Raw genomic sequence first — 14416 nt, 5'->3', positions numbered from 1 at the left:
AGCCTGGCATAGGCAGCTTCGTTCAGCATCTGTCCACAGTGTAGTTGTTAGGTTCATCAGCAGGATTTCTCCTTTTGCTGATTTCTGATAGGAAGAGAAGAATGAATGAAGTATACATGCATGGAGAGAGGTGAGATTGCAATGACTGGAGAGTATGAACCAACAGTTAAAACACCGTGGCCTGGGGCTGGGAAGGTGGCACAGTGGTAGAGCGCTTGCCTTGCATGCCTGAGGCCCTGGGTTCGATTCCTCAGCACCACATAAGCAAAAAGAAAAAAAGCCGAAAGTGGCGCTGTGGCTCAAGTGGTAGAGCGCTAGCCTTGAGCTGTAGAGCTGAGGGACAGCGCCCAGGCCCAGAGTTCAGGCCCCACGACCGGACCCCCAAAAAACAAAACAAAACACCGTGGCCTAAAAATTATTCTATTAAGTCCAAATAGTCTATGCCCCTAAAAGTCCTGGTGATTTCTCCTTCAATAATACCCTTGGATTAGCTCCTGAAATCCTTGACCTCAAACTTTTTTTTCCGTGCCAGTCCTTGTGCTTGAACTCAGGGCCTGTGCTCTGTCTGAGTCTCTGTGCTCAAGGCTAGCACTTTACCACTTGAGCCAAAGCACCACTTCCGGCTTTTTGTTTATATGGTACTGTGGAATTGAACCTAGGGCTGCATGCGTGCTAGGCAAGCACCCTACCACCAAGCCACATTCTCGTTCCAACCTCTAACTCTTTGCCAAACATGTCTCTTACAAGGAAAAAAGAGAGTGGCAGGTTGTGGGACACCCACTCTGAATGTCCCCTGTTAACTCGGCCTAGTTCTCCCCTCACTGAAACTAAGTATCCATGTTGTACCTAGACTATCTGAGCTACTCAATTAAAACTCTGTGTGTGGGTTTGGGGGCTTGAACTCGGGTATGGGTGCTGCCTCTGAGCGTCTTTTGCTTAAAGGTAACACTCTGCACCACTTGAGCTCCATCTGTGGCCTTCCGGCGGTGAATCACAGATAGAATCCTCATAGTCTGGCTTCCAGCCGTGCTGCTCAGATCTCAGCCTGGTGAGCGGCTAGGATTACAGGCGTGAGCCACAGGCGCCCGGCTCGTCTTCCACTCTGGAGAAGGGGTCTCAGACGCTGTCTACTCTGCCTATAGAGGAAACTACCGCCAACGGAGTGGCTCCAAACAGGACTCCACTCTCGCACACACTCGGCCGGACTTCGCATGCACACAGACAGGCTGAGAAGTCCTGCCCATCAGGGGGCCCCCCCAGCCCGGCCAGACGCGCTCCAGCTCCCAGCTCCCAGCTCCCAGCTCCCAGCTCCCAGCTCCCAGCTCCCGGGCCGCACGGGGCCCTGCGGAGTCGCCCCTCCGGAATCCCAGAGGCACTTCCGGGAAGAAGTGCCGGTTCTCCGAAGCTGATTGGTTAGGATTTTGGCCCGCCTCCCACCTCTTGACGTTATTCCTCCTGCGCAAGCGTGCTGTCAGTGCTTTTCAACACCATGGCGGACCCAGAAGCCCTCGGCTTTGAGCACATGGGCCTGGACCCTCGGCTTCTGCAGGTATCGGGAAAGGTTGTGGGTTTCGAGTCCTATTCATTGGATCCCCACTGCACGTTGTCGCCCTACACGCCACCGAAACCTCCTTACTCCTCGTCTCTCACAGGCTGTCACGGATCTGGGCTGGTCGCGGCCTACGCTGATCCAGGAAAAGGCCATACCTTTGGCTCTGGAAGGGAAGGACCTTCTGGCCCGAGCCCGCACGGGCTCCGGGAAGACAGCTGCTTACGCGATCCCGATGCTACAGCAGCTGTTGCACAGGAAGGCGGTGGGTAGCGGGCAGGTTCGTGGGGAGGGAGAAGGCAAGCCTCATGGGAATGAAGATGTCGTGTGCCCAAGGGCTTCTTAGCCCCTTAACTATTCAGCCTTCCCCTCGAGAACCAGTTCCTGTTGTAGCATGCGCTCTGGACTGGAGCCTGGGTCTAATCCAGACAGACCCTTGGTATAATCTTGAACAAACCACTTTATATTTTTTCTTGTGTAAAAAGGGAGCAGACTCCTTTTGCATTGTGAAAGTCCAGCTTTAAATTACTTTTAAATTATGCTATTCCCATGTTGCAACTCCACAGGTTATTTTTTATTTTGCTAATCCTGGGGCTTTAGCTCAGGGCTTGGCACTATCCCTGAGCTGCTTTTGTTCAAGGCTAGCACTCTCCCCGTTGACCCACACAGCACTGCTTCTGGCCTTTTCTGTTTTTGTGGTATGAGGAATCAGACCCAAGGCTTCATGCATGCTAGGGATTCTATTGCTAAGTCACATTCCCAGCAAATAATTTTGAATGTCAGTGCCTGGGGAAAGTCCTGAATTATGTTTTGAGGTGGAGTGGAATGGTTGATGGTAACGCAGCTAGCTGGTTGTATTTCACTCTATGGGTCAAATTGGAAGAGATAGGGAAAAGCATCAGTGATAGGCGCTTCTAGCTGAAGTTTAACTTATGGTCTTACAGACAGGTCCTGTTGTAGAACAGGCTGTGAGAGGCCTTGTTCTTGTTCCTACCAAGGAGCTGGCACGGCAAGCCCAGTCCATGATTCAACAGCTGGCTGCCTACTGTGCTCGGGATGTGCGGGTGGCCAATGTCTCAGCTGCGGAAGACTCAGCTTCTCAGAGGTGGGTGAAAGCAATAGGGAACAAAGCTACACACACAGGAGAGAGAGAGAGAGAGAGAGAGAGAGAGAGAGAGAGAGAGAGAGAGAGAGAGAGAGAGAGAGAGAGAGAGAGAGTGTGTGTGTGTGTGTGTGTGGTGTGTATAGCAAGAGAATGGGCTGGCCCAAGGAAAGATTTCAGGACTTAAATTATTTCCTGAAAGTTACATTTTGTCACTTGCAGAGCTGTGCTAATGGAGAAGCCAGATGTTGTGGTGGGAACTCCATCCCGCATATTAAGCCATTTGCAGCAGAACACCTTGAAACTGAGAGACTCCTTGGAGCTGCTGGTAGTGGATGAGGCTGATCTTCTCTTTTCCTTTGGCTTTGAGGAAGAGCTCAAGAGTATTCTCTGGTAAGGAACAAGGGGTGTAGTAGTTCCTAGTGGATACATCTACAGGTAGCTACTTGGGATTGGAGAAGAATGGGTAGGAGTTCACCTTCAACAATTAGAGGCTCTGATTGCTGGAACCTGATAAGGCTGTTTTCTTTTAGTCACTTACCCCGGATTTATCAGGCTTTCCTCATGTCAGCTACTTTTAATGAGGATGTACAAGCACTGAAGGAGCTGGTTCTACACAACCCGGTAAGAGGCGCTGAGGGAGAGTCTGGAGCTATAATAGGCATGGGGATTGTCAGAGGACTTTGTCCTTCTCAGAGGAAGCTTTTGGTGTTTTGATTGGGACTATTGTCATTGGATGTGTCATTTTTGGTTCTAAGACATTTAAAGCCAATAATCATTTCTAAATGGCCTCAATTTAAACTGCACTTTGCCTAAAAGCCTAACCAGAAGCCCCTCTATCCCTAAGAGATTTCTGGTATAATCAGAATTGTAAGGCTAGTTTTCCCTTGATGTAACTTTTGCTCTTCAGAAGACCTATTGCTATTGGCTTTCCTTAGGTACCATTTTTTTGTCCAAATTTTCTTTACCCTAGGTGCTTAATAAATAGGTTCTGTATAGCACAATAGTTAAGGAACTTTGTCTCTGTCTCTGTTGTTCTCTCTCTCTCTTTCTTCCCCTCATGCTGATCCTGGGGTCTGACTTCAAAACCTAGATGCTGTCCTTCAGCTTTTGCTCAAGACTAGTTTTCTAGCCACACTTTGGGCTTTTTCTGAGTAGTTTATTGTAATTTTATGGACTTTCTTTCCCCTGCTTGAGCCTGAATTAAACCATGATCTTCAGATCTTGGCCTCTTGAATAATAGTTAGGTTTACAGGCATGAACTACCAGTGCTCAACTTGGCACTTTATATTTCTTAGGCTTAAATATAAAATTGAGGAATTTGGGTGCTCCAGAAATCATTAAAGATCTGTCTACCCTATGCTGAAATATCAGTGCTTTGGGTGGCAAGACAGTAGCCACAGCATCTCTGTCTTCACTTTTTCTCCTGATCATAGGCCTATCTTTTTTCCAGGTTACCCTTAAGTTACAGGAATCCCAGCTTCCAGGGGCAGACCAGTTACAGCAATTTCAGGTGGTCTGTGAGACTGAAGAAGATAAATTCCTGCTGCTCTATGCCCTCCTTAAGCTGTCATTGATTCGGGGAAAGTCCCTGCTGTTTGTCAACACTTTAGAGCGGGGTTATCGGCTTCGCCTATTCTTGGAACAGTTCAGCATCCCCTCCTGTGTGCTCAATGGAGAACTCCCGCTGCGCTCCAGGTTTGACAGGGTGTTGCTAGCAATAATTTAAAGATAGATAGAGGACCCAGTTGATGTGCCTATGTCTTTTTTTTTTTTGTCGTGGGGCTTGAACTCTGGGCTTAGGTGCTGTCCTTGTGCTCTTCAGCTCAAGGCGAGTACTCTACCGCTTGAGCCACAGCACCACTTCCGGTTTTCTAGCGGTTTATTGGAGACAAGAGTCTCACGAACTTTCCTGCCCGGGCTGGCTTTGAACTTCGATCCTCAGATCTCAGCCTCCTGAGTAGCTAGGATTACAGGTGTGAGCCACCAGCTCCCGGCTGCCTTTATTTATTTATTTTATTTTTTCACTTTTGTATTTTTCTTTTTTTTTTGTCAGTTGTGGGGCTTGAACTCTGGGCCTGGGTGCTGTCCCTGAGCTCTTCAGCTCAAGGCTATTGTTCTACCACTTGAACCACAGTGCAACTTTGGTTTTCTGGTGGTTCATTGGAGATAAAAGTCTCGTGGACTTTCCTGCCAGGGCTGGCTTTGAAGCACAATCCTCAGATCTCAGCCTTCTGGGTAGCTACCATTATAGGCATGAGCCACCAGCACCCGGCTTTTACTTTTTTTTTTTTTTTTGTCGTAGGGCTTGACTCTGGACCTGGGTGCTGTCCCTGAGCTCTTCAGCACAAGGCAAGCACTCTACCACCTGAGCCACAGCACCACTTCTGATTTTCTGGTGGTTAATTGGAGATCAGAATCTCACGGACTTTCCTGTTCAGGCTGGCTTTGAATTGTGATCCTTAGATCTCAGCCTTCTGAGTATCTAGGATTACAGGCATGAGCCACCAGTGCCTGGCTACTTTTATTTTTGTGCTGGTACTAGGTCTTCAACTCAGGGCCTGGGTTCTGTCCCTGGGTTTTTCCACTGAAGGCTAGCACTTTACCACTTAAGCTACAACTCCACTTCTGGCTTTCTGATGGTTAAGTGGAGATGAGAGTGTCACAGCCTGGGCTAGCTTCAAACCTTGATCTCAGCCTCCTGAGTGTCTTGGATTATACCAGTATCCAGCTGATGTCCTTATTTCTTCAGCAGTTAGGGGCTAGGCTCTGAAGAACTGATGATTATTTCTCTCAGCTTTGAAGTATATATCATTACTCCATTTTCACCTGAGGTAATTGAGGCCCACAGAAAAGGAGAAAAAGAGATTAAGAGAAGGAAAAAGTAGGAAAGAGAAAAGGTTATTGAATGGTGCCAAGGATGGGAGGTACCTCCACTGTGCTCTGCTGAGCTGACCTCTCTGTTTGGCCTGCAGATGCCACATCATCTCACAGTTCAACCAAGGCTTCTATGATTGTGTCATAGCAACAGATGCTGAAGTCCTGGGGGCCCCAGCCAAGGACAAGCGGCAGGGCCGACGGTCCAAAGGAGACAAGTGAGTCCACATTTCTCTTCTTGCCTCAGCCCTTCCCAGAGAGGCACTTGTTTATCTATTTCTTTTTTTGTTGTTGTTGGTCAGGGCTTGAACTCAGGGCTTGAGCACTGTCCCTGATCTTTTGTTCTCAAGGCTGATACTCTACCACTTGAGCCACAGCTCCACTTCCAGCTTTTTTGGTGATTAATTATAGAGATGAGCCTCACAGACTTTCCTGCTCTGGCTGGCTTCAAATTGTGATCCTTAGATCTCAGCCTCCTAAGTAGTGAGGATTTTGCTTGCGCCACCAGCACCTGGCCCAGAAAGGCTTTTGAAAGACTGAAGACAGACTCCTTGGCACTAAAGAAACCCACAGGCCCTTTGTCACTGTGGATTTGGAGAAGAAAGTGAGGGGACATGTGCTGCATATATGAGGGAAGTATGATGGATCCAGCTAGGTTGGAGTCAAGGCATTGCTATTGTACAGGGGTGACTGTCCAGCTTGCAGGGAATATGTTTCTAATGGGAAAAGGGAAGTTCTCCTGGTCTGTCTGCCTGGAATTTGTCACCTTGTGGAGCAGGTCACCTTGTAAGGGAAGAGTCATACTATTGCCCCAGAGCTAAGATCACAGCAAACATTTGGACATGTTTTCTTGTCAGGCCACTCAAGATACCCTAACTCCTAGAATAGTTCTAATGTAGAATAGTCTAGTGTATGCCAGGGTCTTAACTTCAGGCTTAGTTTAGAGGCATTTTTGCTGATTAAGCTTGAGAACACCTTTGCAGAAAAGAAGGGTCTAGCTGAAATGGAGCTAATTCCACAGGGCTTCTGATCCAGAGGCTGGTGTGGCACGGGGTATAGATTTCCACCATGTGTCTGCTGTGCTCAACTTTGATCTTCCTCCTACCCCTGAGGCTTATATCCATCGAGCTGGCAGGTAGGAGGGAGGAAGTGTGGTGGGCATGCTGGCGGATGGACTGGGTGGGCACAGTCTACAGGCCAGAGATGCAGGCTGTCTTTTTCCTTTGCAGAACAGCACGAGCCAACAACCCAGGCATAGTATTGACCTTTGTGCTACCCACAGAGCAGTCCCACTTGGGCAAGATTGAGGAGCTGCTTAGTGGAGGTGAGAGCCCTGGATTTCATGGCCACAGGCCTGGGTCAGAGCCAGAGTTCAGCTGAGACTTAAGACAGGAGGAGCAGTAGTGACACTGTTAAAAAACACAAGCATTCAATAGCAATGGCATCTCAAACCTATAATGTTAGCTACTTGAGAAATGGGGACTGGGGGATCACAATTTGAGGCTAAAAAATTTGAGCATAAAAAAGTTAAAAAGACTCAATCTTTTTTTTTTTTTTCTTCAAATTCTTTATTGTGGTTAAGTGATTACATAATTTTCCAAATTTCATAGTATTGTAGGATAGTGATGCTTAGTTAAAGTCACAAAAACATTCTAACTTTCATGGGGCAAATTGTCTATCATGGTCTATAACATTTATGAGTTCTATGAGCTTTGCAATACACATTTCTTCCACATTGGGTGGTATGTACACTTCTTTTGTTTTGCACAGCATCAGCTGTTCCTTCTTTCCCACTTGTTCCCTCCCTCCCACCGCTGACATTGAGTTGCTTAGTTCATTTTGATCAATGAAAAAGACTCAGTCTTAACTAATGGCTCAGTGTTGTGCTCTCCTGTCATCCCAAGCTATAGAGAAAGCATAATGGCTTAGCATAGTGACAACACACCTGTCATCCTCAAAGGACATTGCTTTTTGTGCAACCAAAGGAAGCACAAATGAGATTGCAGTCTAGGTCAGTCCAAGCATAAAGTGAAACCCTATCTTGAAAATAATAAATGCAAAATGGGGTTAGTAGGGTAGCTCAAGTGATAAAGGGCTTGCTTAGCCATCTCAAGGCCCTGAGTCCAAACCATAGTACTACCACCAAAAAAAAAGTCTACAGTAGTAATGGCAGGTCACATCCCTGTTCATCCCTTTGTGGCAGGTACTGTCTCCAAGTCTTACTATTTATCCTGTGGTCAAGGAGTGACCAACTAGATACACTTCTCTGACCAGCTCCAAGGCACTTGGTGTTCCTGAAGTCTGACATCATCATGGTAGCCTTACAGCTAGAGGGAGAGGAGTGTGTGCTGGCACACAGGGCTCAGGGACCCACACTCCCTGCTCGTAGGCACAAATGTAATGATGCTAAGTGTTTGGCACCTTGGAGAAGTGGCAAGTTTGACATCTCAGTTTAGCCTTACCTCAGGGAAGAGGAGCAGAAGGCTGCCAGTGGAGGCCTCTCCCACATCTTTACCTGTTCTTCCTTCCCAGAGGGTGAGGCCCGGGTATTGCTTCCTTACCAGTTCCGGATGGAGGAGATTGAGGGCTTCCGCTATCGCTGCAGGGTAAGCTGTGCTTCATGAGGAGGGGAGAGGATGTGGGGGAGGGACTCTGGTCCAACAATCATATCCCATTGCTGCGCATGCCGTATAAAGGAGGATGGGTGACCTGGCCACTTGACTTTCAATGTCTACCTTCAGGATGCCATGCGCTCCGTGACCAAACAGGCCATCCGGGAGGCAAGATTGAAGGAGATTAAAGAGGAGCTTCTGCACTCTGAGAAGCTCAAGGTGAGAGGATGGGAAAGGGAGAATCAGTTTAGGAGGCTGTCTGAACTCTCAGTGGTAAGTAGCCAAGAACCTGGCTGTGTGCTGGTTACCAGCACAGGTGGAGAGAAAACTGGCCAAGAACCATTAAAGGGAACTAGTCTCTTTGGCTAAATGGAGAACTGGTATAACCCTGAGGTGGATACAGAATTTCAAGTTCTTTTTTTTGGTAGGTGGGCATGAACTCGCGCTTGGGTGCTGTCCCTGTTTTCTTCAGCTCAAGGCAGCTGAAGCTAACACTTGAGCCACAGCGCCACCTCTGGTTTTCTAGTGGTTTATTGGAGATAAGAGTCTCATGGACTTTCCTGCCCAGGCTGGCTTTGAACCATGATCCTCAGATTTCAGCCTCCTGAGTAGCTAGGATTACAGGCATGAGCCACCAGTGCCCGGCAGAATTTCAAGTTCTTGCTGGGCAGTGGTGTCTTGAGATTTAATCCTAGCTACTCAGGAAGCTGAGATCTGAGGATTGAAGTTCAAAGCCAGCCCAGGCAGGAAAATCTGGGAGACTCCTATCTCCAATTACTACCAAAAAGCCAGAAGTGAATCTGTGGCTCAAGTGGTAGAGCTCCAGCCTTGTGTGAAAAAGCTAAGGGCAATGCCCAGTCTCTTGAGTTCAAGCCCCTGTATTGGCACAAAAAAATGATCACGTTCTCATTTGCTCAGTACACTAGTGAGTGTGCATGGGTCCTACTCTTTGTGGCATGGAGGGGAATGTGGACATGTCACAGGCATGGATGTCCTTGTATATGCTATAGGACTCAGAGCAACTAGCATCCCATTACCTCTGGGCTGGGACAATGACTGGAAGAAAAAAATGGAAGGAGAACTTTCCATGATGTCTGTCAGTTGGCTGTAGGGCTTGAGCTCTGGGCCTGGGTGCTGTTCCTGAGCTCTTCAGCCCAAGGCTAGCACTCTTGAGCCACAGTGCCACTTCCCATTTTCTGGTGGTTAATTGGAAATAAGAATCTCACGGGGCTGGGAAGGTGGCTTAGTGGTAGAGTGCTTGCCTAGCATGCATGAAGCCCTGGGTTCGATTCCTCAGTACCACATAAGCAGTAAAAGCTGGAAGTGGAGCTGTGGCTCAAGTGGTAGAGTACTAGCCTTGAGCACAGAGAGGCTCAGGGACAGAGCCCTGATCCTGAGCCTCACAAAAAGTCTCAGAGACATTCCTGTCTGGGCTGGCTTTGAACCACAATCCTCAAATTTCAGCCACCTGAGTAACAAGGATTACAGCATGAGCCCCTGGTGCCCAGCGCAATTTTCATGCCTTTTAAACTCTAAACCACATTGATATATTTTCCTTTCAAAAACTCACTGTGAATTACAAAGAAAAAAAAAAATACTAGCTAAGTTCTGGTGGCTCATGCCTGTAATCCTAGCTACTCAGGAGACTGAGATTCGAGGATCATGGTTTGAAGCCTGCCCAGGCAGGAAAGTCCAAAACACTTTTATTTCCAATAAACTACCTAGAAAAAAAAACAGAAATGGTGCTGTTGCTCAAGTGATAGAGTGCCAGCCTTGAGAAAAAGAATCTCACAGTGCCTAAGACCTGAGATTAAGCCCCAAGGATTGGCACCAAAAAAAACCCAAAACAGTGCAGACTCTACTGAGATCTCTCTCTCTCTCTTTCTCCCTCTCCCTCCTCCTCTCTCTCCTCTCCTCTCTCTCTTCCCTCTCTCTCTCCTCTCTCTTCTCTCTCTCTCCTCTCTCTCTCTCTCTCTCTCTCTCTCTCTCCTGTCAGACATACTTCGAAGACAACCCCAGGGACCTCCAGCTGCTGCGGCATGACCTGCCCTTGCACCCTGCAGTGGTGAAGCCTCACCTGAGCAATGTCCCGGAGTACTTGGGTGAGTCACTGCAGAGTTAGGGCAATGTGATGGGTGAGATGGCCACTGTGCCTGCCTCATGATTAGGGAAGCTAGGAGAGGGACAGGACCTGGACTCCTGGGGCAGAGCAGTCTATATGGACACAAGCTCTCCTGGAGGATAGTCCACCTCCCCTCCCATAGCGTAGCTGTGAGCAGGAACAGATCCAGGGACAGAGCCCAGCAGTCTCTGGGTAGTGCCTGAATGATTGGATGGCATGCTTTGTGCTGAAGGTAGGAATTTTCTTTTTGTCTTGTTTATCTGTCTTTAGGAGGGTAAGAGGAGGCACAGAAATGGAGGGATAAAGGGTGAATTAATGCAGCAGTGGTACTCACTACACACTATGTTGAAAATGAACTATATAACTGTGGGTGGGAATGGGAAATGGTGTGAGGGAAGGGGTTATATTGTCCAAAAACAAATGCACTTTTCTTTTTGTCAGTCCTGGAGCTTGAACTCTGGACCTGGGCACTGTCCCCCAGCTCTTCAGCTCAAGGCTTGTGCTCTACCACTTGAGCCACAGTGCACTTCTGTTTTTTTTTTTTTTTTGTCGGTCATGGGGCTTGAACTCTGGGCTTGGGTGCTGTTCCTCAGCTTTTCAGCTCAAGACGAGAGCTCTACCACTTGAGCTACAGTGCCACTTCCGGTTTTCTGGTGGTTTTTATTGGAGATCGGGGTCTCACGGTCTTTCCTGCCTGGGCCGACTTTGAACCATGATCCTCAGATCGCAGCCTCCTGAGTAGCTAGGATTACAGGAGTGAGCCACCAGCACAGGCTCACTTCTGGTTTTTTGAGTGGTTCATTGGAGATAAGAGTCTCATGGACTAAAGCCTGGGCTGGCTTTGAACCATGATTCTCAGATCTCAGCCTCCTGGGTAGCTAGGATTACAGGTGTGAGCCACCATCTCCCAGCTTGCCCATCACTTTTATAACAACAACAACAACAACCAAAAAAAACGTAAAATAAAAAGATTGAGCTGGACGCTGGTGGCTCACGCCTGTCATCCTAGCTACTCAGGAGGCTGAGATCTGAGGATCGCGGTTCAAAGCCAGCCTGGGCAGGAAAGTGTGTGAAACTCTTATCTCCCATAAACGACTAGAAAACTGGAAGTGGCGCTGTGGCTCAAGTGGTAGAGTGCTTGCCTTGAGCTGAAGAGCACAGGGACAGTGCCCAAGCCCAGAGTTCAAAGCCCCACGACTGACCAAAAAAACAAAAAGGATTGAAGAGGCTGGAGACTGGTGGCTCATACTTGTAATTCTAACTACTCAAGAGCAGGAGGTTGCGATCTGAAAACTATGGTGTTAAGCCAGTTTGGACAGGAAAGTCTTTGAGCCTCTGTCTGTCTGTCTCTTTGTCTGTCTGTCTGTCTGTCTGTCTCTCTCTCTCTGTGTCCTCTGTCTCTGTCTCTGTCTGTCTGTCTATCTGTCTGTCTGTCTCTCTCTCGCTCGCTCGCTCGCTCTCTCTCGCTCTCCTTTCTCGTCTCTTTTTTTGGTTGGTTATGGGTCATGAACTCAGCCTGGAGGGTGTTTTTTTACCCAAGGCTAGTGCTCTACCACTTTGAGCCACTTCTGATTTTCTGGTGGTTAATTGGAGATAAGAGTTCCACAGACTTTTCCTGCCTGGGGCGGCTTTGAACCACAATCTTCAGATCTCAGCCTCCTAAATAGGTAAGATTATAGGTGAGAGCCACCAGCGCCCAGCTATCTGTGAGACTCTTTATCTGTAATTACCAAAAAGACAAAAAAGCTGGAAGTAGAACTGTGGCTCAAGTGATAGCAAAAAATAAAAAAGCTCAAGGACAGTGCTTGGCCCTGAGTTCAAGCCCCAGGACTGACACACTGTCTTTCTGCCACCACCACCACCTCCCCTATCCCCCAAAAGAAAAAATTAGAAGGGGAGGAATAGCCAAGACTTGCCCTTGAGCATCAAATGCAGATCTCCCCTACCATGCATAGGTTTTCGTCTGCCTAGCTTAGAGCCAGCTGGCAAGTGTGCTGCTTTAGAGGTGACAGGAAGGTGCAGGTGGGATATACCAGGGCAGAAAAGGCTTACGTCATAGGAAAAGGGGGGCTTCTGGTTCAGGCCCTAAAATACTAGGAGGGTCCCTTTGGCCTAAGGTACCATCATAAGAACAAAGTTGCTCACTAGGAGGATATGGCCAGGAGGTTTGGAAGGGCAAGGGTAGGTGGGCAAGGTGTTAAGTGTGGTCTAGCCTGGGGAGAGGGCCTAGGAGATAGTGGGGAAAAGGACAGCACCAATGTCCAGTAAGGCTAAGATGGAGTAGGAGAGGGCCGGGGGCAGCAGTAGGGCCAGGGCAGAAATCACTTTTAGATTATTCTGTATTTTCTTCTCCTTCCCTGCTTTCCTTCCATATTCCCTCCCCTTCCCAGCTCTCTCTGCTGCCCTCCAACCCTCTTTTTCTTGGTTTAGAAAACAGTGATTTAGGCTGGGAAGGTGGCTCAGTGGTAGAGCGCTTGCCTTGCATGCCTGAGACCCTGGGTTCGATTCCTCAGCACCACATAAGCAAAAAGAAAAAAGCCGGAAGTGGTGCTGTGGCAGTGGTAGAGCGCTAGCCTTGAGCTGAAGAGCTGAGGGACAGCACCGAGGCCCAGAGTTCAGGCCCCATGACCGGACCAAAAAAATAAAAAATATAAAAATAAAAAACTGATTTAGACAGTGGATTGAGGAGCTCACATTGTTCTTTATGCTTATCTGGTAGCTGATAGCTGGATATCATGAGCTGTGGAAGGCTTCTGGGGGTTTGGGGGGCCCTCCTGGCTTTAGAACCAAATGTTATGGAGTAGGGGTAGCAGTGGAGGCTAGAGCTTGAGGGTTTGGGGTGAGGATGCCACTAAAGCCCCACATCTCTTCCAGTCCCTGCCCCTCTACGTGGTCTCATACAACTTCGCAAGAGGCGGAAGAAGCTGTTCTCCAGTAGGAAAGCTAAGGTATGTCTCCTGGGCCACCTTACCCCTTGGTTGTCACTAGGAAATATAGGTGCTTTGCTCTCAGAAGGGGGTAGGACTTACAGGAACCAGGGTATGAGCTGGAGGTACTTGCACTGCTGCCACAGGTGCTGCTCTGCCTCCTCTGCCCTCCTTCGGCTAGTTTCATTGGTTCATGGCATGGGGACCTTGCCAAGTGCCAGCACCACCAACTCTATCTGTCTCCATTTGGACCGTCTGTCTGATTCTCCCAAGTAACCTACACATTTGTCTTTACAGAAGGCGAAGACCCAAAATCCACTGCGCAGCTTTAAGCACAAAGAAAAGAAACCTAGACCCACAACAGTGCCCTCCTGAAGTTGTTTCTTGGCCTTGCTGGTGTGGGCTTCTCTACCTAAACCAGGCACACTCTGGTGCTCTGCCTGGAGAGACTGAAATCTGGGGTGCCATCGTGCCTGATAACAGAATAAAGGTTCCAGCTGGCCCAGGTGGTGCCTCTGGCCTGTTGGAAAAGACTATTTCCTCACGCCTCTGGAATTGGAAGACTAGAAAATAGCAATTCTTGGCCCTGTTGCTGTATGTGGTGCTGCATGCAGCCCACAGAGGTTAGCTGTGCGAAACTGACCCCAGGACAGCTCTGAGAAGCCCATGCAGTATGAGGCTGTGGGGGCCCAGAGCCATCAGCCCAGCTCCTGTACTCCTACTATCTACTCCAACTATCAGGTTGACCAGTGCACCTCCAACACATCAACACAGAGATGCAGAGGGAAGAGTTGCCCATTCCTTAGAAGAGTCAGAACGCAGCTCCTATCTGTGTTTCAGATGTAGAGGTAGTGTAACACACACATACACACACTCCTGCCATGTCCTACACACACACACACATACACAAACACACACACCTGCCATGTCCTGGTCTGAGCAGCTAGCTTCCTTCTCAGCCTGAAACCTCTGCTGGCTTTTGGACCAAGCTACCTCACCCTGCCCTGCTGGAGGGTCTGGGGCATGAGTGCTCCAAGTTTGGTGTCTTGTCCATGTCTGGTGAAACATTATACACAAACTATTCCCTTGATTTTTGTCTCAGATGTTATTATTACTTAAGTCACCCTACTGAGGGCTTATATCTTAGAACCACTCCAATGGAGAGGCTGGGTTTCCTCCAGGGAGATTTTGTCTGTGGGAAGGAATTGGATGAGCATAGAAATGGCA

At 48.4% G+C, this 14416-nt stretch overlaps 1 protein-coding gene across 1 annotated transcript; it reads left to right on the top strand.

Moving 5' to 3' along the window:
* Nucleotides 1-1471: 1471 nt before the first annotated feature.
* On the top strand, nucleotides 1472-13720 carry Ddx56 (DEAD-box helicase 56). The gene is made up of 14 exons (XM_042702378.1): nucleotides 1472-1549; nucleotides 1653-1814; nucleotides 2494-2654; nucleotides 2874-3044; nucleotides 3185-3275; nucleotides 4105-4349; nucleotides 5627-5746; nucleotides 6550-6663; nucleotides 6758-6852; nucleotides 8061-8134; nucleotides 8270-8359; nucleotides 10137-10242; nucleotides 13137-13210; nucleotides 13487-13720. Exons 1-14 carry the CDS (start codon nucleotides 1490-1492, stop codon nucleotides 13562-13564), a joined length of 1641 nt encoding a protein of 546 aa, XP_042558312.1. The 5' UTR covers nucleotides 1472-1489; the 3' UTR covers nucleotides 13565-13720.
* The last annotated feature ends 696 nt before the right edge of the window (nucleotides 13721-14416 follow it).

Source organism: Dipodomys spectabilis, unplaced genomic scaffold (genome assembly GCF_019054845.1).
Source record: "Dipodomys spectabilis isolate Male_0828 unplaced genomic scaffold, ASM1905484v1 ptg000322l, whole genome shotgun sequence".
NCBI lineage: Eukaryota > Metazoa > Chordata > Mammalia > Rodentia > Heteromyidae > Dipodomys > Dipodomys spectabilis.
The sequence above is the reverse complement of the archived record's forward strand: the minus strand, read 5'-3'. Positions and strand labels throughout refer to the sequence as shown.

What these genes read in the sequence shown, in the direction of transcription:
- Ddx56 (XM_042702378.1), top strand. Translation starts at nt 1,490, where the DNA reads ATGGCGGACCCAGAAGCCCTCGGCTTTGAGCACATGGGCCTGGACCCT. An exon ending in CGACGGTCCAAAGGAGACAA is followed by an intron (nt 5,747 to 6,549) that starts GTGAGTCCACAT and finishes CTAATTCCACAG; the next exon opens with GGCTTCTGATCCAGAGGCTG. An exon ending in TGAGGAGCTGCTTAGTGGAG is followed by an intron (nt 6,853 to 8,060) that starts GTGAGAGCCCTG and finishes CTTCCTTCCCAG; the next exon opens with AGGGTGAGGCCCGGGTATTG.